At 38.6% G+C, this 25,387-nt stretch overlaps 1 protein-coding gene across 1 annotated transcript in view; it reads left to right on the top strand.

The window, feature by feature from the left end:
- Positions 1-3,527: 3,527 nt before the first annotated feature.
- Positions 3,528-25,387, top strand: part of CDH17 (cadherin 17) — a 50,850-nt gene continuing 28,990 nt past the window's right edge. Inside the window, exons 1-6 of the mRNA XM_037803023.1 lie at positions 3,528-3,578; positions 9,036-9,134; positions 20,019-20,153; positions 21,043-21,181; positions 23,089-23,247; positions 23,355-23,554. Of these exons, the coding sequence (XP_037658951.1) occupies positions 3,528-3,578; positions 9,036-9,134; positions 20,019-20,153; positions 21,043-21,181; positions 23,089-23,247; positions 23,355-23,554 (783 nt within the window). The remainder of the gene's footprint in view (positions 3,579-9,035; positions 9,135-20,018; positions 20,154-21,042; positions 21,182-23,088; positions 23,248-23,354; positions 23,555-25,387) is intronic.

Raw genomic sequence — 25,387 nt, 5'->3', positions numbered from 1 at the left:
GCAAAGTCCTCTTCTGACAGTCCTAGCTTAGTGTAGTTTGCCTTGACTCATTCAGATGAAGGCTTTGCCTTGGTGCTTCATTTGGCTGGGTGTGGTAGATGTTTCTGTGGAGGCCATTTCTTGAATATTCTTATTAACAGGGCTGCTGAAGGCTGGGAATTGTGAAAAGAGATGTCCCATAAGTTCATGTTTAAAGTTCTAACTAAGAAAACTTGAGAGGCAGAATGAATGTATTTGACAAAGATTTTTCTAAATATTAACTCATTAAATGCCATAACTCTCCAATGTAGATACTATTATTTCTGCTTTACAAATGAGCAAACTGCAGCCCTGGTCTCACAGAGAATAAATGCAGGAGCCAGGATCCAACTAGACATTCTGACTCCAAGGTCCACCCTCCTAACAACAGCATAGCATGCTAGATTTGTTCTCGAATAAGCCATGGAATCCTAGGCATAGTAGTGGAAGGAATTATTTCTATTTCTCTGAGGGATAACACTAAATGTCAATGACAAAATAAAGGATAAGTGTATTTCTGCTTTTACGTTTTAGATTCCATTAAAAGACCCCAGACAGTGGCCTGTCTGAGCATCTCAGTAAAATAAATAAGGTATTTATTTTATTTTCCTTTGCTTTTCTATCATTCAGCTTATATTTCTCTGGGAGATTAAAAGTGCTAAAAAGAACTCAGTTCTTAACTTATTTTCAGAGCAGAAATCTGTTAGAGAAACAGCCCTTTTGGTCAACAATAAAATTCTTGGCATCAAAATAAATCTTTAAACTTCAAATTAGTTTTCTCTAACATTTCAGGTTTATTCTGAAAGCTCTTATAGATGAGCCCAAATTAATAGTATATCAATGTCAGACAATCAAAAATGTTTTAGAATTTAATAAATATCTATGAGGGCTTCATATATGCAAGGCATACTACAATAGAGAAATGGCAATTAAAAATAAGAACTTAAAAATAAGGTCAGTGCCCTGAAGAATTTTATTTTCTAGGGGAGGCAGTACCACAGTAAGGTGAATACATGTTTAAAAGATAAAATGTGGGGCAGAAAAGTGTCTTTCAGAGGTACCTAGAGAGGTACTGGGGGCTTTGAGAGGGAGATACTTCTGGCTGGAAATCAGGAAAGCCTTTATGGAGCAGATGGGATTTAGATCCCAGCTTCAAGAGGGCAGACTCCAAGCCCCTGATTTTGGTATCTCTGTGCTTAGCTCGGTCTCTGGCACATAATAGAAACTTAATTCAATGCTTTTTAAGGAAATGAATAAGTTGGACCTAGAAGATAGGAAATGAGCAGTAGAAGTGGAGGTAAGGAAGGACAATCTCTGTCCTACTTAATTAAGCAAATATTGATAGTCCATTTACTCAGGCCAGGCCTCGTGCCAGGTGGGGACATCATCTGTGCATAAACCTGTAGTGAGGAAAGCTCAGGGTGCGAAGTCCATTTGGGCCCACAGCATTACAGGGCGTGAGAAGGGAGTGGGAGATAAGGCTGGAGAGGAGGTTGGGACCAGCATTTGAAGGGTCTTGAATGCTGAGGAGTTTGAGAAAACATCCCCAAATGGGTAATTATTGTTTATATTTTTCCTTCTGTTAAGTGAATATTGGTTTATAACTGAGCATGTGCATGTTGCTAATATATTAAAAAAAAAAACCCCAAAAAACTAGTGAGACTTAAGAATACCAATTTATTCAGTAATCCACATTTCATCTTGCAAAATACTCTAACCTGGGATCATTACCAATTTCTGTATGTTTACATACTCTTTGACATTTATATTTCAATTGAAGGAGGTGAAAACTCCAAACCAAATAACCAGTCTAAGGCAGTACAAAAATGTCCTTCTTGTGCTTAACATAATGAGCCAATAAAATGATGTTTGGATGCATCAACCAAATTAATTCTGTTGCAAAAGCTAATTTTTAAACATTCAAGAAGTTTATAAATCTAAGAGTCCTGAAGCCTACTCTTAGTGATTCCTTAAAACGGCTGTGGAACCTTTGGAGCAAATTGCTTAATTTATATAATATGTATAAAATATATATACATATATGTGTGTATATGTATATCGTTTATATTTGTCTATGTCTACATCTACATCTGTATCTATATAGATATTATACTATGTAAGGTATAGTAGGAAGAGTAAAAGAGATTTTTGGCTATGTCACCTACTAGCTGTTTGTCCTTACGCATATTGCTTAACTCTGAACCTCAATTTCCTCATCTGTAAAATGGCAGTAATAATGCCTAACTAATTGTGTTTATGAAAAAAATCCTAAGAGCACATATTAATTATTTAGTAATTGCTATGGATTTTCCAGTTGTGGAAACTGAGACACAGAGAAATTTTTAAGGGGTATATGGCCAGAGAGCTAGTGAACAGCAGAGTGGGGTTCCAATCCAGGCTCTCTGGCTCAGAACCCACACGCTGCACCATCCTTTCGCTGTTTTCTCAGGCCCCTCTGCAAGTCTAGCACATAACTGACGCTTAATAAAGGCTCGTTTCTTTCTTTATCTCCCAGGACATTTGTGAGTTTACAACGGGATGGCACTTGTACCTTTCTAAAGTACAAATGTAAGCTATCCAAATAAAAAGCATTTAAAATTTTCAGGGTCTAAATTTTCAGAGTGGTTGGAATTTTAATAACCATTTTCCATGCTGATTATATTATTGATGTATGTTCAATGTAGAAAAGCTTAAAAAATAAAGAAAAACATGAAGAAGAATACCAAGATCATTGAAGTGGTTGGAATTTTAGTGAAATGAATGCATTTTTTGTTCCCCTGATTTTTTCTTTCTTGTGGTCCAGTATTATGATAAACAACACCCCTGCTTTACAGGCCATGTGGAAAATTTATCTCAGACCTTAAAATCGTTCAGTCACGATGTCTCAGGGTGAAAATTTCACATAATTTCTATGAAAAGTGAAGCTACCAGGCGGAAGGGGGAGGGGGGAGTGGAGTAATGAACAGAAGAGAAAAAAGGGCAGAGTTTGTTCTTATTTGGTTCCTTTTGGAATAATAAGAAGTGTATTTTTTCTTGGGTGTATTACATAGATGACAGCAATGTTTAGAAGACTAGAGAGGCAGATGGTAAGGTTTTTGAATGAAGGTTTGTGAAATTCCTTGGTTCTTTCCATGTATTTGCATTTTAGTTCTAGTTATCCTGGGATGTACTAAAATATATCTTCCCCATCTATATAAGAGTGAAATTGTTACTCACTGCTATCACTTAAGTACCTTAAATGAAGAGGATTCTAACAGCGAAGGATTTAAAGAAATGGAATTAATGAGTGCTTGCTGTTTGGGGATGCTGACTTGTGTGTTGTCTGGATGAGATATCTTGAAAGACTGGAATGTTCCTTACAGAGGAGAGTCTGGCCTTTCCGGTTCTCCTAGGTTTATAACTAGAAACCATACAGTGATCCTTCCTGTTTGGAAAGATGTGATTTTAACAAACTGGTAACTAATCACTTTATTTTTGGTTTATTCACAGGAGTTTGAATAAAGAAAAATATGATGACTCAAGGCCATCTTCACTCCCTGTTTTTCCTTACACTTTATTTGGTAAGAGAAGAGGGTGTTCTTCTCTATTTCTTTACTGGAATATTTTCTGCCATCCTACTGAACCATACCAGGGAAACAGTGGTCATCATTACTTTTAAAAAAAGCCTACCAAAATTAAATCACTTAACAGAAAGGACACATAGTTTGCCCTGATGTACTATTTTAGATGAAGTGGCTACAAATCACTTACATATGTCTGACCTTCAACCAGGACCAGGAAAGGTACTTTCTACTCAGAAATTAAAAGCCAATAACACTTAATGGGCAAGGTTTAAAACAAATCTGTTTTTTTCAAGTTTAGACCTTTACTTATAGCTCAGGGAATCTGGAAAGAAAAGTAGACTGATACGTTTGTTTGTCTATGTCCTTTAAGCTTGACAATTGTTTTCTTTTAAATTTTGGCCATAAAAAGTTATTACTGAAGCATTATGAAAAGCAGATTCTCTATTTTTCAACGCTGCCTTGCTCTGTAATTTTCTTTCCGTGTATAGTTTGTTTTCCGGATTTGGAGTTTTCTGGTTGGATCCATCTTTAGCCTTTTGTTATTTAGCTCCACTGATAGGCTAGAAGGTATCTGGAGGGACCCAGAGTTAGACCTTGGGTAGATAGTGGGGTGTCATCCCTGTTTACTCACAAGGCCCCTGAGGCCCATAAAAGTTATAGACTTGGCAAAAAAAAAAAAAAAAAAAAAAAAAAAGTGATGTTGTGAAGCAGGATTGAGGAGAAGCATTTTCTTTCTCTTTAGAAAGAAGCTACCAGATCCTTACACCTCAAATATTGGTTCTTTCTTCTGAGAACCAAAAACAGTGACACTGATGTCAAGTCCCAGGAGTGCCCCTAGAGTGCACCCAGTGCAAAATATTTGCAAAGTGAAATAGAGCCAAACTTGGAAAAGCACTAGAGCCTTCCCCTTGGTGGTAAAAACCTGCAGTTCAAGCCTTACGAGCAGCATGCATCCTTAGAGACCGGGGCTCAGAGCCCTCCTCTTCCTGCCCTCTCAGATGTCCTTTGTGATCTCCATTATCACAGGGGGGTGGTGAAGTCAGACCTGGGTTCAAGCTGGCACTGCCACTTACCAGTGATAGGAACTTAGGTGAGTTAATTTAAGCTTTGAACCTCAGTTTTCTGTCCTGTGAAATGGGACTAATAGCAGTACTTGCTTTATGGGTTGTTGTGGCAGTTAAATGAGATAATGCATTTATAAGGCTCTTGGGTAAATGACTGGCCCAGTCTAAATACTTGATAAATGTTAGCTATTATCATTGCTACTGCATTTTAAATACTCAGTGTCTACACCCATATGGATCCTGACCTCATGTGGAAAGGACTATGTTTTAGTCATCTTTGCAGCCTCAGCACTTAGCACAGTGCCAGGGATGGGATAGACATTAAATACATGATTATGGACTTATATTCAGAAGTAACAGTTAGATCTAAGAGAGGAGATGATTCTATCACAATATTTTGATATTGGTTCATTTGCTTTGTGTCTGAGAAGGGGACATGCATTTTTCTTCCGGGCTGAAACGTGAAAATAAGTTTCCCTTTTCCCTACTCTTGGTGAGGTTTCTACCCAGACCAAGAAACACTGTCCAGCCCATTGCCTGTAGCAGGGGCCTTGACCAGGAAATGAGCCCCAGGCAGAGCTGTCTCTGGATGCAGGCAGGGAGGTGCTAGCTGTGTGCTGGGATTTCAGATGTATTGGGATGGAGCCAATTCTTTCTTCTGCCTCTACCCACCCCTACTCCCAAACCCACTCCTCTTGAAGACTGGATATGTAGTTAGAACTTCTTACCTTCAACATAAGGCTTATTCAGCGGAGGCAGTAATTTTAAATGATTGCCAGTCATTTATTCCATATTGTGTGTGGCTTTCCTATTCTTTCCTGGGAGCTGGTTTTCATAAGGGGGCTGGAAACAGAGCACGAACATATTGCATGGGCACTGGAGAGAGAGTGAGAACAGGTGTCAGTGAGTGAGTAAGTGAGGGAACGATCCAAGGGGTGGAAAAGGGTGCTGAATAGGGAGGCAGGGAAAACCAAGGAGAAAACAACCATTTCAGAGTTTTGACTGGTACTATGCAAGGACAAGGAAGAAGAAGCATTTGGCATAAATACTACATAATCAAGGCAGAGAACTCTTGCTGGAAGTACATTGAGGGCTGCTACCAGACAGGCGGACCTGGCAATTGCCCAGTCCTTTGCTGGCCTGGAAGGCAATGTAGCAATGTGCTCATGAGTTGGGGCCTGGTGGCCCAACCCAGCTGACCCCAGTGCCGCTGTCACACTGTCTGTGAGGGCTTTGCCTTTGCTTGGGTATTCTCCAGAGTTTCCTGATGGTATTGCTGTGAGGATCAGAAGAAATGATGTATGCGCAGGGTCTACTCCTGTAGCTGCCACAGGAGACACTCACAAATGCCAATTCCATTCTCTTCCCTTCCTTTTGCTGTGTTGTGTGAGGAGGTGGGTGCTAGTCCATTCAACTCTTGCATAAATCCATCCTCTTGTCCTTTTGCAAGTTTCCACCAACAGTTCTTCCCCAGTCCGGCAGTACATCTTGATGACTCATAGCAAGCATATGCATTTTGAAATCTTTATAGCTCATGTAGTCATGTTAATGGGCAGGAAGAGATTTGTTGCCTTGATATGAGAACTCAACTTTGCACCCTTCAACTGAGACACAATGCTCTAGTTGTCATCCTCTCCTGATGGGTGAGCCAGCTTGACAGCTTAGGGGAAAGGCAGGCTCGTTCATGAGGTTTGCCTGACTAGTGTGGTTTTTCTCTGGATGCCATCACTGGTAGGCAAACTGAAAGGTTGATGCAGCGGAAAGTTGACCTCAGCAGTTTGCTGTTAAGCAGTAACCCCACAGATTGCTTTAGAGCCAACCACAGAGCACCTGGATGTCTGCCCCCCACACCACTCCCCACCCCCCTGGAGCTGGAGAGGATGTGGAAAAGGAGTGGAAGGGAGGAAGAGGTGCCAGGGGAAGATAAACTTAGAAATGAGGGGAAGGGCTCAAAGTCTGAAATTACTGTGCCAGGTAAGAATGCTTTTAGCTACAAGTAACAGAAAGTCCAACTTAGAGCATCTTAAATTTAGGGGTTTGTTTTTCTCAGATAGCAGAAAGCCTGAAGTGGGCAGTCCTGGGTGAGTTTAGCAGCTCTATGATGTTGTCAGAGACTTGGGCTCCTTCTCCCTCTTTGCTCCACTGTCTTTTAAGCTGGCCTATCCCCTTGTGGTTTCATGATGGCTGCCCAGCTCCAGACATGGGGTCCACCATCAGAGCAAGAAAAATGGGGGCAAAGCAAAGGGCAATGCCAGCCACATGCGTTCTTTTTCATTAGGAAAACAAAAGATTGACCAGAACACGCCAGCAGAACTCCCCTTTTATTTCACGAATCAGAATGGGGTCACTCAGCTGCCCTCCTAATGGCAAGGGAACTTGGGAAAGAGATCATTTGACATCCTAGCCTCTGTGGATGGAGGCAGGAAGGGAGAAGCGGTTAGCAATGGCTTGGGATGGCCAATCCACAGGGCCTGTGACAACTCTGAGTGGGGAAGGACAAATCTCAAAGCTCTCAAACTCATGGAATCCTTTGAAATTTTATCGAGGTAGCATTTAAAGTTTACTGAAAATGTGTATCATTAATTACCCAAGTAATATGCTGTCATTGTAGAAAATCTACAAATAAGTAAAAATGTTAAAATTTAATGTGATCCCATAACCTAGAGAAAAACCAATATTAATATCTTGTATAACCTTAACAATTTTCTTAAATATGACTGTGTATTCAGAGTTGATATACAGCCAATATGCAGTGTTTAAAGCTGGTATTAATCCTTATTAGTTAGGCATCCATTAAATATGTCGAATATGACCCAGTGAAAGTGTAAATATGTACTATATAAATGTACAAAAATGGACTAATAAGTATACATAATATTTGAAATCAATAGTATATGAATAATATGGAAGAAGCTGCTTTGAAACTAATGAAAAAGAAATACTTTTCCTGATTTATTTTTTAATGCAGTTTTATTGAGATATATTCACACACCATACAAACCATCCAAAGTATACAATCAGTGGCTCACAGTATATGATACCTTATTTTATCCCATAAATATAATGTACTGGGGTACCTCGTATGCCAGTTACTTTCTGTAAACTGGTAAACAAGGAAAATTAAACCCTAATGCTCACAATGGGACATAATGACAAAAAGTAAGTAAAAAATTAAAATAATTGCAAACTGCAATTAATGCTGTGCCGGAAATTATAAGGCCCAGAGGGAGAGAATATTTAGGTAGAGGGATCAGGGAACAAGTTTCTGATGAGGTGATGTGAGCTGAGAATAAAATGGTGTTGTCTGAAGAATAGGAGAAAGTGTACCAGGGAGTCCTTTGGCAGGAAACCCCTGGTTGGGGCAGCGGCGGGGGGTGGCACAGGGTTGGGGCTGAAAGAGGCAGGCCCTGGTGCTGGGAGGGTTGGAGGTGTTGGGTGAGGGTTTGAGTGAGTAGCCACTCATGGATTAATGCAGCAGGTGGTGGTATCAAACTACCCCAAAAGGCAGCCAAAGGCACAAATCTAAATAGAGTCTAAAATATTTTAGATAAACAGAAAGATATCCCTCTAAAATTGTCTAAATAATAGAAGTCTAGAAATGCTTTCAAGTTTAAGGTCTTTGGATTTTAGAACCTTTTGGGGCTAATGCTTGGGGTAAACATTTTGTGCCTGTTTTTTTTTTTTTTCCAAATGAGTATAGATAAAATGTTAAAATGGTATGCTTTTCTTCAAATTTTAGTTCAATTTCAGATTCAGATTTGTCTACAATTCCCCACTTAACTGTAACTATGTGCTGTTGTACTAAAACACATCTATATATTCTTTGTTGTTGCTGTTTTTCCTATAAATTCAGTTGTCCTTGAGACCCCTGTGAACTCTGGAGCTCTGGGTATCTGCCATTAACATCCTTAATAAATAACAGGAGAGGAGGTGGGTGTCTTAAGAAGGTGGAATAAGTCCTATGGAAGTCAGGAGGCAGAGTGGCTTTGGGGAAAGAGCACCAGCTCTGGCTCACTCAGCCTGGAGTGTCCAAGCCAGTCAACCACTTAAGCGATTTACTCTGGGGGCAAGTAGCTTAAACCTCTCTAAGCCTCCTTTGTAAATGGAGATGTTAATACTCTCCCCCAGGGCTCCTGCTCAGAGGATTAAATGAGAAAAGCAATGCAAACCTGGTAGCAAAGCAAAAGCAGCAGCAAAGCATCCGGTCGAGCCTCAACAAATGTTAGACCCATTTCTACCCATTTTGACCAGATTGCACATTATTTTGAGCCAGGGTTATGTTTCATATACTGGTCCTGGAAGGCCTAGTAAAATCAGCAAGCAACACTCATACATTCAAAATAGGTGGTGATGCTAATTGTCCCTCTTTCTTTTTCTTTTCTTTTAACAGATAACTGGAAATGGCCAGGAGGGGAAGTTTAGTGGGCCCCTGAAAGCCATGACATTTTCTATTTTTGAAGGCCAAGAACCGAGTCAAATTATATTCCAGGTAATGGCTACCCTTGCACACTGCTGTTTTCCTTTGGCATGCTCTCTTGGTGGACTTTAGTCCCTTATCTAACATAGATCAGGAAATAAGAGGCATGGCAAACCCTGTTATCAAGAATGAGTTCAGAAGCTAAGTTAAGCAGAGAGATGAGTCCCTCGTTATTGTAAGGAGTAGCACCTGACATCTGGACTCAGGACCCTCAGTTGTCTTCTGGGAGGGGATAAGTGTTCTTATCCACCCAGCAGGGAGCATGGTGCCTGTAGGCTCCGCCTCCTCCATGGAATGAAGGAGGAATTAGTCTCTGGAGATGGGAAAGGCTACCTGACCATCCCGGCTGTCTGTCCAGTGTGCTTCCTGTTTGAAGCATTTGAAGATGTGGATTCTCGGCGTCAGTTCTGGAATGGCCTCTCCGTCTGACCAAGCTGCCATTTCAAGCTCAAAGCCTCTGGGTTGACCACAGCACACTGGGAGACGGATATCTCACTTGGTTAGGTAACTGTGAGAAGTATCAGGATTGAGGGGTGACCTGCAGGTGGGGTGAGGGACTTCTGCTACATAGGTCACTGAAATAATCCTGGAAAGGAGAGGGAGAAAAATGTGTTATGCGTGTACCAAAAATCCCTCCAGGAGTGTGCTTGCTCCAGAGTGGTTGGAAGCTGCTTTGCTCCGATTCTGGGTTGCACCTGTGAACCCTCCCCACCCCCTCCTGGGGCAGCAGCGATGGCTGCTACACTGCCTATGAAAGAGGGTGCCTTCCTTGAATTGCCCAGTGTTTGTTTTGTGGGATGGTTCCTGTACACAGAGAGGCTAAAAGCCGTCTCTTGTTGCTCTTTCTCTCACTTGGTACCCAGATTAGTGCAAAGGGGTCCCAGAGTACAAGCCAGCAGTGGTGTCCGTGGATCTCTCTGTCTAGCCCTGCAGAAGGAGTTGGGGACTTCTGGAGAGTGGTGTGTGTGTGTGTGTGTGTGAAGGAGAGAGAGACAGAGACAGAGGGAGCATGAGCACACATGCACAGAATGACACCTTATAGTACTGGGCATCAGTGGAGCAGGATCTTCAGGAATTTATCATTTTGTCTATGTCTTGGGTTTATTTTCCCTTCAAAAAAATACATTTAAGAAAAAAGAAAGTACACAAACTTATATAATGAAACACACACATAACCACCACCCAGAAAGAAAATAAATTAATGTTTAGTCATTTTTAGCTTCTTGTTTTTTAATTATAAAAGAGAAAAATATTACTGAAAAAAAGTAAGCCTTTTTTGTGTGTGTGTTCTCCCTCAGTCATTCCCTGTCCTTTTCTCCCTGTCCCTCTGTTGTGAATTTGTATGTTTTCTTCTAGGGCATGTATTTATTCCGCAACCCAGGTGTGTGTTGTGCCCCGAAATCTTCTCATTCCATCCTTCTGCTCCTGCCTCCTGCCTCTGCCACGGGTGGGAGGCACACAGAGGGGGAAGGGAAAGACTTATTGTAGCAAACAGTTTATGGAAAAATTAATGAATAAGTTTTAGGCTTATTGAGTTTGAAGTTATCTGTGGGGCAGCTGGATGTCCAGGAGATGGTGATCATATGGAGGGGGCAGGCAAGTGATGAATGGAGCTATCTGGGAATAAAAAAACAATAGCAAAAAAACAGGTATAAAAAAATCCCTGCAGATATGAAATTGAAAGTCTTTAGCATACGGTAAATTTGTTGTCAACATGTGGGACAATAGGGAGTATTGAGGACTATGGCAAACTGAAGAGCACATCAAAAGGGGATAGGCCCAATTCAGTTCTAGACAATCTTCACAAGTTAGAATTTGGGTTCAGTATTGCTAGGTAATATGATTTTTCAAGAAAAGCCAGAAATCTTGATTTTTATGTAATTTCCTGTTTTAAAATATTGGCACAATTTAAGAAAAAAAAAATCATCATAAAATCTAAACAGTCTCCCCTACATAGGTTATGACCCCCAGGAGTGTAGGTCTCCCTGGCAATGTGGGACATGACTCCTATGGATGAGCCTGGCCCTGGCATCGTGGGATTGAGAACACCTTTCTTGGACCGAAAGGGAAAAAGAAATGAAACAAAATAAGTTTCAGTGACTAAGAGATTTCAAATAGAGTCGAGAGGTCATTCTAGAGGTTACTCTTATGTAAGCTCCAGCCATGTATTGTGATTTGCCACAGTATACCAAGCCCCAACCAACAGTATTCCTGAAAACCCTAAAGTATACCCTGGGTTCTATCTAGGACTATAAATGTGTTACTTAGTAAGTTTAAGGCCTCCAGATTGTTCCATGCCAGATAAACCCTGAAACCTAGAGGTACCAGTCTCTCCAAGAACATCAGCCAGTTTCATTCCTCTACCCCACAAGGTCAACACCCCTTTCCAGCATGAAAAACCTGAAAGGGTCATTGCTCAGATATCCCTGAAGATTGAGGGAATGATCAAATGAGAAGGAAAAAGTGTAACTGAGAAATTAGGATTTGATAAATGATTTGATAAATGATTATGTATCAGTTAGGGTTCTCTAGGGAAACAGAGCCAACAAGAGATATCTGTAAGTATAAGATTTTATAAAAGTGTCTCATGCAACTGTGGGGATGCATGAGTCCAAATTCCATAGGACAGGATGCACGAGTCCAAATTCCGTTAGGCAGGCAGTGAACTGGCAACTCTGATGAAGGTGTTTGATAAACTCTTCAGGAAATGCTTCTCTGGCTAGCCAAAGAAGTGAAGGTCCTCTCTCTCTCTCCCTTAAAAGTCTTCAACTGATTGGATTAAATCCAGCTGATTGAATTCTCTCATTGTGGAAGACAGCCCTTCGTTGATGTAATCAGTTACAGGTGCAGTCAATTGACTGATGATTTAATAAACCAGCTTTCTGGTTTATTAACCAGCCACAAATGTCCTTCACTGTTGGGCCAGTGCTTGCTTGACCAGACACCTGGGCACCATCACCTGGCCAAGCTGACACATGAACCTAACCATCACAACTTAGTATATAGATATTTCTTTGTAGTTTCTAGTGTATCAAAATAGCCAGAAGGAAATACCTGAATCTGTTGAACTGTAATCCAGTAGACTTGATCTTTGATGATGATTGTATGACTGTATAGCTTTTATCATTTGACCATGTGATTGTAAAAACCGTGTGACTGACACTTCCTTTATCCAGTGTATGGGTAGATGAGTAATAAAATAAATTCATGCATGAAAAAAATAATAATCAGTCAGAAATATGGGGGGAAATACCCCTACATAAACTATGGACAGTGGTAACACTGCTTTAATAATCTTTCAACAATTGTAACAAATGTAACTACTGTTAAAAAAATGGTAGAATCTCCCTGGCAACGTGGAATATGACTCCCGGGGAGGAATGTAGACCTGGCATCGTGGGACGGAGAACATCTTCTTGACCAAAAGGGGGATGTGAAAGGAAATGAAATAAGCTTCAGTAGCAGAGAGAATCCAAAAGGAGCCGAGAGGTCACTCTGGTGGGCACTCTTATGCACACTTTAGACAACCCTTTTTAGGTTCTAAAGAATTGGGGTAGCTGGTGGTGGATACCTGAAACTATCAAACTACAACCCAGAACCCATGAATCTCGAAGACAGTTGTATAAAAATGTAGCTTATGAGGGGTGACAATGGGATTGGGAAAGCCATAAGGACCACACTCCACTTTGTCTAGTTTAGGGATGGATGAGTAGAAAAATAGGGGAAGGAAACAGACAGACAAAGGTACCCAGTGTTCTTTTTTACTTCAATTGCTCTTTTTCACTCTAATTATTATTCTTGTTATTTTTGTGTGTGTGCTAATGAAGGTGTCAGGGATTGATTTAGGTGATGGATGTACAACTATGTAATGGTACTGTGAACAATCAAAAGTGCGATTTGTTTTGTATGACTGCGTGGTATGTGAATATATCTCAATAAAATGAAGGTAAAAAAATGGAAAAAAAATGGTAGAATTACAAAAAAATAAAGTGTTATTATCAATGGTAACAAATTTTCCACACCATTGCAAGTGTTGGTGGTGGGGTGGTGAAGCTGAATCCTGTATTTTTTGCCTGATTGTTCTGTTAACCCACAATTTCTCTAATAAAAAACATTAGGGAAAAAAATCAAAAGAAGAATAGTATTTCATGACATGAGAAAATTCTATGAAATTCAAATTTGTGTCCATAAATAAAGTTTTATTGGAACACAAACTTACACACACCTACACAAAGCTAAACAAAACAAATCTGTGGCCCTAACAGTGTGTGATTACCTCTGCAACCTCTGTATGAGAAGACTCGGGCAGAATAGAGTAGGGGTTCTGGGGGTATAGGTCCTTGTTCTATTCACTGGAGTCAGGGCTATACATAGAGGCAGTCCCCAGTTTACAAGCTTTTCAACTTACAGACATCACAGACCTAAAAACTGCTTGAGTCTCTGAGAATCCCAGTTAATAAGAATCATTCCTGAGTCTCTGAGAATCCAAGTTAATAAGAATCATTCCTTGGGCTGCTTCATTTCTTTTTTTTTTTTTTTTTTCCCCACTAGCCACACTACAAGGCATATCCCTTCTTAGCAGCAAATGATAGCCCTGTTGTCATGGCTGAATGTTTCTTATTTGTGAGTGGGTATGTAGGGGAAGGCAGTGAGCAGGATAGGGATTTCCTTCTAGAATCATATTCTAGATTTCCTTTCTAGAATAATAGAATCTTAATGCTAGAAAGGACCTTAGAGACTTTTCATACCAACCTCTTATTTTACACTTGGGGAAACTGAGGCTTAAAGAGGCTAACAGAAGAGCTGAGACAAGAACACAGATCTCCTGACTTCTAGCCAATGCATCATCTCACTCTGTTGTGTTACGTAGAGATGATGTAGTGAACTATCTTGGCAAGATGTGCTTTGAGCTGTTTATTACAGTGGCGAGGAGGAAATGTACAGATCCTCTCATCCTGGCACCACTTGAAATACTCTTGCCTGGAGTTAGGGAGACACAAAGAAAACTCATTACCCCTGAGGTCAGTCTTTGGCTTTATTAAAACATATCCTCCAACCATCTGAACTAAGGAGCCATAAGGGTTTCTTTCACTGAGGGATGTTCAACCAGACACAACGCAGTATTCTCTAGGGGTATCCAGATAATAAACAGCATGATGCAAATCTGAGACAGGCCTTTTTCTTTTTCCATTTTTTGAAATTGAGTTATAATTCACATACCATAAAATTCACCTTTTTAAGATGTACAGTTCTAAATATAGTAAAGATTTTTAGTGTATTCACAAAGTTGCACAACTATCACTACTATCTAATTCCAGAATATTTTCATTATAAGAAATCCAATGCCCATTGGAAGTCACTCTCCATTCCCCTCCTCCCACCCTAGCCCCTGGCAACCATTGATGTACTTTCTGTTTCTATGGATTTGCCTATTCTGGACAGTTCATATAAATGGAATCATATAATATGTGTCTTTTGTGCCTGGCTTCTTTCATTTAATGTGTAATGATTTCAAGATTCATCTGTTTTGTTGCATGTATTGGTATTTCATTCTTTTTAATGGCTGAATTAATATTCCATTGTATGGATATACCACATTTTTTCTATCCATTCATCAACTGATGAACATTCAGGTTGATTTCACTCTTTGGCTATTATGAATAACGCCGCTATGAACATTTGTGTACAAGTTTTTGTGTGGGCATATGTTTTAATTTCTCTTGAGTATATACCCAGGAATGAAATTCCTGGATCATATGGTAATTCTGTCTCTACCTCTTTGAGGAACTGCCAAATTGTTCTCCACAGCGACTTCACCATTTTACATTCTCACATCAATGTGCAAGGATTCCCAATGTCTCCAGAGCCTCACTAATCCTTGTAATTATTTGTCTTTTGCGTTAAACCAACCTAGTGGGTATGAAGTAGTATCTTTTTGTGGGTTTAATTTGCATTTCCCTAATTATTTATGATGTTGAGTATCTTTTCATGTGCTTATTGGATATTTGTTTATCTTCTTTGGACAAATGTCTACTTAAATCCTTTGCCTATTTTTAATTGGGATATTTGCCCTTTTATTGTTGAGTTGTAAGTGTTCTTTATATATTCTGAATACAAGTCCCTTATCAGGTATGTGAGTTGCAAATACTTTCTTCCATTCTGTGGATTGTCTTTTCATTTTCTTAATAGGGTCCTTTGATGTACAAAGTTTTCAATTTTGATAAAGTCCCATTTATTTATTTTTTGTCGTTGCTTGTGCGTTTGGTGTCATATTTAAGAAACCTCTGCCTAATCCAAGGTCATCAAGATTTATTCCTGTGCTTTCTTCTAAGAGTCTTATAGTTAGTTTTAGCTCTTATAATTTTGTCTTCGATCCATTTTAAGTTAATTTTTGGGTATGGTGTATGAGATAGGAGTCTGAGATAAGGGTCCAAATTTGTTCTTTTGATGGGGATTTGCAGTTTTCCCCACACAATTGTTGAAAAAAATACTTTCCCCCATTGAATTATCTTGATACCCTTGTCAAAAATCAATTGACCATAAATGTAAGGATTTATTTCTGGACTCTCAATTTGACTCCATTGATGGATTTATCTATCTGTATGCATGTATCATATTGTTTTCATTATTATAGCTTTGTGTTGAGTTTTTTTTTTTTTTTTTGATGCAATTTTATTGAGATGTATTCACACACCATGTAATCCATCCAAAGTGTATAATGAGTGGCTTATAGTATCATCATATAGCTGTGCATTCATTGTCACAATCAATTTTAAAACATTTTCATTACTCCATGTGTTAAGTTTTAAAATCAAGAAATGTGAGTTCTTCAAATACTTTATTCCCTTTCTCAGGATTTTTTTTTTTTTTTTTTTTTTTTTTTGCTATTCTGTGTCCCTTTCATTTCTATATGCATTTTATGATTAGCTTGTCAATTCTGAAAAAAAAAAAAAGCAGCTGAAATTTGATGGGGATTGCATTGAATCAGTAGGTCAATTTGGGGAGCTTTGCCATCTTAACAATATTAAGTTTTATGGTACATGAACACGGGACATCTTTCTATTTATTTAGGTCTTATCTAATTTATTTTAATGGTGTGTGTAGTTTTCAGTGTACAAGTCTTGTGCTTCTCTGGTTAAATTTACTCCTAAATATTTTATTCTTTTTGATGCTATTGTAAATGGAATTGTTTTCTTAATTTCATTTTTGTATTGTTCATTGCGAATATATGGAAATACAATTGATTTTTGTATACTGATCTTATATCCTGCAATCTTACTGAACTCAATATTAGCTCTAGTAGTATTTTGTGTATCTTTTAGGATATTCTGTTTTTAAGATTATGCTCTCTTTCCTATCTGGAGGCCTTTGATTTCTTTTTCTTGCCTAATTGCCCTGGATGAAACCTGTTATAATATCGAATAGAAGAGACAAGAGCAGACATCCTTGTCTTATTCCTGAACTTAGGGAAAACTTTGTTTTTCACCAGTAAGTATGATGTTATCTGTTGGTTTTTCATAGATGCCCTTTCCAGTTTGAGGAATCTCTCTTCTATTCCTAGTTTGTTGAATGTTTTATTATGAAAGGATATTGGACTTGTCAAATGCTTTTTCTGTCTATTGAGATGATGATGTGTTTTTGTCATTTAGTCTATTAATGCTTTGTATTAAATTAGTTGATTTTCATATGTCAAACCAACCTTGGATTCTCTGATAAATCCCACTTGGTGTTAGTGTATAATCCTTTTTGTATGTTGCTGGATTGAATTTGCTGGTATTTTTTGAGGGTTTTTGCATCTTTATTCACAAGGGATATTGTTCTGTAGTTTTTCTTTTCATAGATATCTTTGTCTGGCTTTGGCATCAAGGTAATACTAGTCGTAAAGAATGAGTTGGGAAATATTCTGTCCTCTTCTAATTTTTAGAAGAATTTCAGAAGAATTCATGTTAATTCTTCTTTAAACATTTGGTAGAATTCACCAGTAATACCATTCTTTGTGGGAATTTTGTTTGTTTGTTTACTGACTCAATCTCTTTACTTGTTACAAGTCTATGCATTTTTTTCTAATACTTCTTGAGTCAGTTTTGGTAGTTTGTGTCTTTCTGGGAATTTGTCCATTTTACCTATGTTCATCTAATTTGTTGGGTTACAATTATTCATAGTATTGCCTTTAATCCTTTTTATTTATATAAGGTTGGTAGTAATATTACCTCTTTTATTCTTGACCTTTGTAGTTTGAGTCCTCTCTTATTTTTCTTGGTCAGTGTAGTTGAAGGTTTTCAGTTTGTTGTTCAACTTTTAGTTACATTGATTTTCTCTTTTGCTTTTCTATCTTGTTATATTCTACTCTCATCTTACTATTTCCTTCTTCTAGTTTTGGCTTTGTTTATTCTTCTTTTTCTAATTTATTAAGATAGAAGATTAGGTTATTGATTTGAGATTTTTATTCTTTTTAAAATTTTGGCACCTACAGTTCTAAATTTCCGTCTAAGCACTGATTTAGCTGCATCCCATAGTTTGGTATTTATTTTCTTTTTCATTCATCTCAAAGTGTTTTATAATTTCCCTTTTGATTTATTCTTTGACTCTTCTTTGACTCCTAAAATTGGTTATTTTGGAGTATATTGTTTAATTTTTATATACTTCTGAAGTTCCCAAATTTTCTTCTTTTACTGAATTCTGATTTCATCCCATTGTGTTCAGAGAACAAGCTTGTATTATTTCAATCATTTAAAATTTACTGAGACTTGTTTTAGGGCCTAATGTGTGGTCTGTCTTGAAGAATGTTCCATATGCACTTGAGGAGAATGTTCCATGTGCACTTGAGGAACATACAATGTTCCATGTGTATGTCCTACTTTTGTTGAATGGATTGTTCTAATATGCCTATTAGATCTAGTTGATTTATAGTGCATTCATGTCATCTGTTTCTTTGTTGATCTGCTGTGTAGTTCTATCCATTATTGAAAGTGAGGTATTGAGGTCTCTGTCTGTAATTGTTGAAATTCCTATTTCTTTCTTCAATTTGTCAATTTCTGCTTCATTTATTTTGGGGCTTTGTTGTTAGGTGCACATATTCACAGTAGTTATATTCTTTACAGTCACCATAAACACTGAAATAGCAAATACTAATTTTGCCCTACAGGGAAACACAGGTTAATTTCCTGTGAGCCTCTGGTCATGGTCAACCAATCAGTACATAACCTTGTTTGATGTATCTTTCTGTTTAAAGACAGCTTATTTAATATATATTGATTCGTTAACATTGAAATCATGATCAGCAGCAGTACAAACAGTGAAATCACCAACAAAAAGCCCAGAAGTGGAGAAAATTTGACACTAAATATACCATGAAAAGCATACTTGTTTACAACATGACAGCAGGAACAAGAAGGCAGTGCATTGCCTCATTTGACCCCAGCTAGGAGCATATCAGGTGACTCAAATTTTTTGCTGCTGTGTGCATGTCTGCAAATGACTGCTGAAGCATCACAAGTATTGATTTTAGGATTACAAATAATTTTAGTCAGTAGGTGAATTCACAAATATGGGATCCATGAATAATGAGGATCATTTATATGTTTTTAATTGTTATAGTTTCTTCATGAATTGACCCTTTTATCATTATGGAATGTCTTTCTTTGTCTCTAATAACTAATTTGCCTTTAAATATATTTTGTCTGATATTAGTATAGCTTAATTTCACCTTCATTTTCAAAGGATAATTTTGTTGGATATAGAATTCTGATTAACATTCCCTTTCTTTCGGCACTTGAATATGTTTTCCCACTGCCTTCTGGCCTCCGTGGTTTCTGATGACAGATCAGCTGTTAATTTTATTGATAATCTCATGCATGTGATGACTTGCTTCTTTCTTGTTGGTTTCAAGATTCTGAATTGAAAGACAGGATTAGGATGTGTGTAGGTTTGAATCTCTTTGAGTTTATCCTGCTTGGAGATCATTGAAATTCTTGAATATGTAGATTAATGTCTTTCATCAAATTTGGGAAGTTTTGACTATTTTTTCTTCAAATATTCTTTCTCCCCACTGCACTCACATTCTCCACCCCTTTCTGAGAATCTCATTATGTGTATGCTGCGTTTCTTTTTTTGATTATTGATGAGGTGTAACAATATGTATATTTGCTTAGTTTTGTGTGAATTGCCTATTGTTGTGATCTTAAAAGTACTATAGTTGTCCATTAAACAATGATTGATATTTTCTTCACTTTTGAAAAGTGAAGAAACTTTTTTCCTGTGATGTTGTAAAATCAAAGTACTGCTTTATTAAATGAGTTATTTTACACAATATGAACACCAATATAATTACAATTGTAAAAAAAATTTTATAAAAAGGATGGACTGATTTTTCAGATTTCCAAATCAGAGTTAACTGTACATTTACACAGAATTGTCTTTGCATGAAGCCCGAAAGGGAACAGCATAAAAATGAGACTATTATGTAGTATCTTTTCAAGTTGAATTTACTTTTAAATAGTTTTTCTTGACATTAAAATGTCTCTTAGTCTTTGTTACACTTTTTAGAAGTACTAAATGACATCTTTTTATCCTAGCAATAACAATACCCTTTTCAATGTTTCTTAAAAGCTAGTATTGTCATTGTTTTCAGATATTTCCAGAAAATTTCATCTAACACCAGCTACAAATTTAAAGCATCAGTTGACTTTTGTCGATGTACAGATTTATAGTATATATAATTTCTTGAGGAAAATGTATTTTGAATGTTAGTTAACTTGAAAGCAAAATTTATAATGTATCACTAAAAGCAGAGTTCTTAGTGATTGTACAAATGGAAACTTTACTTGAAATCAGAGACTTTCTACAAATACTACTTGTTTTGACTTATGGCCTAATCCACTTTTTGCTTCTTTCCAGTTTAAGGCCAATCCTCCTGCTGTGAATTTCACACTAACTGGGGAGACAGATGGTATCTTTCAGATACAAGCAGATGGGTTGCTGTATCATACTAAAGCCCTGGACAGGGAAACAAGAGCTGTTCACAAACTCCAGGTGTGTTGAGACCAGACAAAGGGGTCTAACTCCAACTTCTCTGAGTACCCCTTTGCCTCAGAAGTATCACTGGCACCTTCATCCCTTGCATGGGATCTTTTTACAGCTCTCCTGATGCTGATGGCATCCTTTGCAAACCCCTTATGTTCATTTCAACCAACTGCAGAGGGGCATGGAAAAGGTATCCTCTTCCTTAGCTTTTTTGACCAAAGAAACCCAACTTCTATTACCAAGGCCCTCAGATAGAATTATTCATCTAAGTACAGTCATGCTCAGGTACCTAGGTCAAAACCAGGCCAGTGCTTCTCTGATACTTCTCTTGTGTCTGCTCGTGGCTATCTTGGGGCTCTGGACCCAGAAAGAAGGTAGCATTGGGCCCCTTTGGGCCTTAGAAGAGGCAGAAGGAACTAGTCATCAGAGGCTGTCGAAAGAGCCCTTTCACTTTCTTTTCCCCTTAGAATTTTCATAGTTCAGTATCTGCAGACCCAGAAATGAAAGAGAGCTAACTGTGAGAGAAACAGCACACCAAAAGCTTCCTTTCTGGCGCTTTCTGTTATTAGCTCTGCAGGCTGATCAACATAATGGCTCTCTAAGAGGACAGGGTACTTCCATAGCCTCAAGGGTTAAAGTGCTCTTGTTTCACTAACTCTAACCGTTTAGAACAGAAGAATGTCCTGTGTCCGGCACCTACCCTGGTGCCAGAAAATCACAGTCATGGACAGCCAGGTTTCACTGGTAGGGCTCCTATTTTGGCAGCTCATATTTTGGGCTTTTGTGGGGTGTCTTTCTCCCCTACAGTCACAAGGCCATTGGTTCTTTGAGCTCTAAGCGGGCATGTGATATGAAGTCCAGTCTCACCAGGACACTTTTCCTTTCCTTTCAACATCAGGTTGCAGCCCTGGATGCTCGTGGAACCACAGTGGAAGGCCCAGTCACCATCACCATAGAAGTGAAGGACATCAATGACAACCGGCCCATGTTTCTGCAATCAAAGTATGAGGGCTCAGTAAGGCAGAATTCTCGCCCAGGTAATACGCAGGAGCTTAGAGAGGTTGAAGGAGAGGCAAAGGGTATCAAGCAGAAGGGGCATATTTGTGTGGCTAACAGATGCAGCACCTGCTATCTTATTTAAACTTCATGGCAATCCTCTGGGAGTTATTTTATTATCCCCATGGCCCTAGGGCAGGGTTTCTCAACCTTGGCACCATTGACATCTTAGGCCTGAAACTACTTGGTTTGGTCAGGGGCTGTCCTGTGCATTGTAGGATGTTTAGCAGCATTCCTAACTTCGACCCACCAGATGCCAGTAGCAGCATCCCCCTTTCCCATCAAGCTGTGACAAGAAAAATGTCTTCAGTCGTTGCTGAATGTCCCTTGGAGGGACAGAATCACCCCCGGTTGAGAACCACTTGTATAGGGTAGAACTACGGCTGATGGGAAAGGGAAGAGTGAGCTTACTATCCCATATTCTCCCAGGAATTTACACTCTCATGGTCACTGCTGGCTCCCAGTTCTTTCTCTCTTCTCACATTCCACTCCCAGCTGTGGCTCATCCTTTCTCTATGCTGCATCAGCTGTTTCTTTCATTTCTACAAAAGCCCCTCACCAAAGTATAAATGTGTTCAGCAGGTTTTACTGGAGATTTGGGGAGATGAAAGGAGCATTGTGTCGTAGCTGTGCCCAAAATAAAGATGAATATTAGACTTCTGCGTTCTCAAAAAGTCTCTTGGCCAGTTCCATCAACTTAACAATCAAGCTTCGCTCTATGTTATTTAATATTGTTTTTCTTTCACTCTTCAATGCCCACTTCCCGTAATATCATATATAGTTTCACTGTCCCTGTCCCTGAGATTGCATATCAAAGACTCACTAACGAATCCTGCTAAATAAGAAACCTTCTCCAGGTTTTACCTTTCCTCTTTTTACCAATAGGATCTTCTAGAGCAGTGATTCTCAACTTTCTGGTCTCAGTATTCCTTTATTCTCTTACCAATATTGAGGACTCCCATTAACTTTTGGATATGTGGGTTATGTCCAGTGGTGTGCTGGTAAATATTTAGTTACTGCTTCTCTGGGGGGAAAAGCCCTGATTTTTAGCATTTGCCAATTTCAGTGGTATAAATACTCCCACCAATGGTGTTATTATTCAGCTCACAAAATTTCTGAAAATTTAACAATTGCCTCTCAAGGGCTAGCTCCTGGTTATATCTGTCAATATTTACCATATTGGAATTTAAAACTAAGAAATTTTTAAAATATATTTATTAATTCATTTATAATAGCAATTATAAACATATTTTTATGGAAAAATAACCAAGATTTTCCAAACCAAAAGGTATTCAGAAAGAAGAATGGAATTTTACTTTTTGCAGATCTCTTTGATGTCTGGATTAATAGAAAACAATTGGAGCTTCATATCTGTTTCTGCATTCATTCTGTTGTCATATGCTATTTTGGTTGAAGTATATGAAGAAAAGTCAGCCTCACAGAGGTACTTAGTCAGAAAAGGGAAAAGTATATTAATAGTATTTTTAAGTAATTGTGGATATTCTTTGATACTATTCCAAAACTTAACAACTTTAAACTTCCTAAAGGTTAGCTGCAAGGTGGAATCCTAAACCTTAAGAATGACATTTTTTAATACTCCTTTATACTAAAATCCATTGGATTACTTTGTACGTGGAATGGATTTTTTATGCATATGTGACTTTTTACTTCATAGATCCTTAAAACAGCCTCAGGGCCTCCCAACTGACCTGGACCATACACTGAGAAACTCTGTTCTAGGGGAAGGGTGCAGAATAAAGACTTATTTTCCCACCGTTATGAATTACAACACTTCTCCTATTCTTCTCTACCCTTTGGGAGGAGAAAGTTGGTTTGGGTTTTAAATTATCTTTTTTTTTTTTTTTTCTGGGTACATTTTGTTAAACAGGGAAGCCTTTCATGTATGTCAATGCTACAGACCTGGATGATCCAGCCACTCTCAATGGCCAGCTTACTTATGAAATTGTCATCCAGCTTCCCAAGATCAACAATGTCATGTATTTTCAGATCAACAACAAGACAGGGGCAATCTCTCTTACCCTAGAAGGTAAGTTAGGGGCTGTCCTCACAGGGCCATCTGAGTCAGAAGAAGAGACCTAGGACTGTGTCACCTTCAGAGACATTTCCTTTCGTCTTCTCCTCTACTCCCCATAGGATCTCGGGAATTAGATCCTGTTAAGAATCCTTCCTACAATCTGGTGGTCTCAGTGAAGGACATGGGAGGCCAGAATGAGAATTCCTTTAGTGATACCACATCTGTGGATATTATGGTGAAGGAGAATATTTGGAAAGCACCAGAACCTGTGGAGATTGTAGAAAACTCAACTAACCATCATCCCGTCAAAATCACTCAGGTAATGCCCAAGAAACACCTAAAAACTACTAGACAAATGCCCTCACTTTGTAGGGACCCACCCTCACTGTCTTCACTGACATATTTATTAGGTACATTTTGCAGAAGCAAAATTATAGAGCAATTAAATAGACAAAGTCTCTGGCTCCAAACTCCCAAAGTCTCTGAAGAACTTGGATTCAGATATATATTTGAGCTTTAAAAGAGAATTTCATTGATCTTTACCTCAAAATCAATACCACTGATGTTTGCTGTTTCCTGTCTATAATATGGGATATTATTACCCTAAGTGGGTTGTATCTGATTCATCCATCAAGTACATGGCTTAAATTTTGGTTGCAAAGGTTTTTGAAAGGCCGCTTCTTATTCTTGTGGCAAAACTTGCTCCAATAGACTCATCTTATCAGAGGCTGAGAACCAGAGACAAACTGGCCAAAGTAAAAACTCAAGTAGGTAACTTTTTTTTTCAGTTTTATTGAGTAATATTCACATACCATACAATCATCCATGGTATACAATCAGCTGTTCACAGTACCATCTTATAGTTGTGCATTCATCACCCCAGTCTATTTTTGAACATTTTCCTTACACCAGAAAGAATCAGAATCAGAATAAAAATAAAAATAAAAAAAACTCACCCAGATCACCACCACCCCCCCCCATCCCACCTTATTTTTATTTAGGTTTTGTCCCCATTTTTCTACTCATCCATCCATACACTGGATAAAGGGAGTGTGATCCACAGGGTTTTCACAGTCACACTTACTGTCACCCATTGTAGGCTACATTGTTATACAATTGTCTTTGAGAGTCAAGTCTAGTGGGTTGGAGTTTGGTAGTTTTCAGGTATTTACTTCTAGCTATTCCAATATATTAAAACCTAAAAAGTGTTATCTATATAGTGCGTAAGAATGTCCACCAGAGTGACCTCTCGACTCCATTTGAAATCTCTCAGCCACTGAAGCTTTATTTTGTTTCATTTCGCATCGCCCTTTTGGTTAAGAAGATGTTCTCAATCCCACCATGCCAGGTCCAGATTCATCCCTGGGAGTCATATCCTGTGTTGCCAGGGAGATTTACACCCCTGGGAGTCAGGTCCCACATAGGGGGGAGGGCAGTGAGGTCACTCGCCAAGGTAGCTTAGTTAGAGAGAGAGGGCCACATCTGAGCAACAAAGAGGCACTCAGGGGGAGACTGTTAGGCGCAATTATAGGCAGGTTTACCCTCTCCTTTGCAGTAACAAGCTTCATGGAGTCAGGCCCCAAGACAGAGGGCACAGCATATCAAGCTTCAGTCCCCAATGTTTGTGAGAACATCAGTAACAATCCAGGTGAGAAAGTCCAACACCTCTGCACTATCCCCCAGCTCTTCAGGGGGCCCGGAATATATATTTTTATTCTCTACCCAAATTACTTTAGGATGTATTGCTATTTCATTCTAATCTATACAGACCTACCATAGTTCACTTCCTATTCAAAGTTCCATGTAATTGTAGTGTTTGAACAAACTGACTGTAGAAGTTATATTGTTTAGAAAATATAGATCCTACACCAAATAAACATCTCTTCCCTTGGTCTCACATGGAAGTTGAAGTTTGAACACAGTCAGTTTCAACCTTTACCCTTTGGCCCAGTTTGCTCTAGTCTTAACCAGATCTGCTTTATTAATATCTCTAATTGAAGTCTGGGCTGTATTTCAGCTTTTTTATTTTTTTTTCTTTAGCAGTTGCTATATGCGTAAATACTGATATTCATATCTGCTGAGCTCTAGCTCTGAGTTTCAGGTGTAACACAGATACCCAGTGTTCTAGAGACCAATCAGGTTATACATTAAG

The sequence above is a fragment of the Choloepus didactylus genome, chromosome 14 (genome assembly GCF_015220235.1).
Source record: "Choloepus didactylus isolate mChoDid1 chromosome 14, mChoDid1.pri, whole genome shotgun sequence".
Taxonomy (NCBI): Eukaryota; Metazoa; Chordata; class Mammalia; order Pilosa; family Megalonychidae; genus Choloepus; species Choloepus didactylus.
The sequence above is the reverse complement of the archived record's forward strand: the minus strand, read 5'-3'. Positions and strand labels throughout refer to the sequence as shown.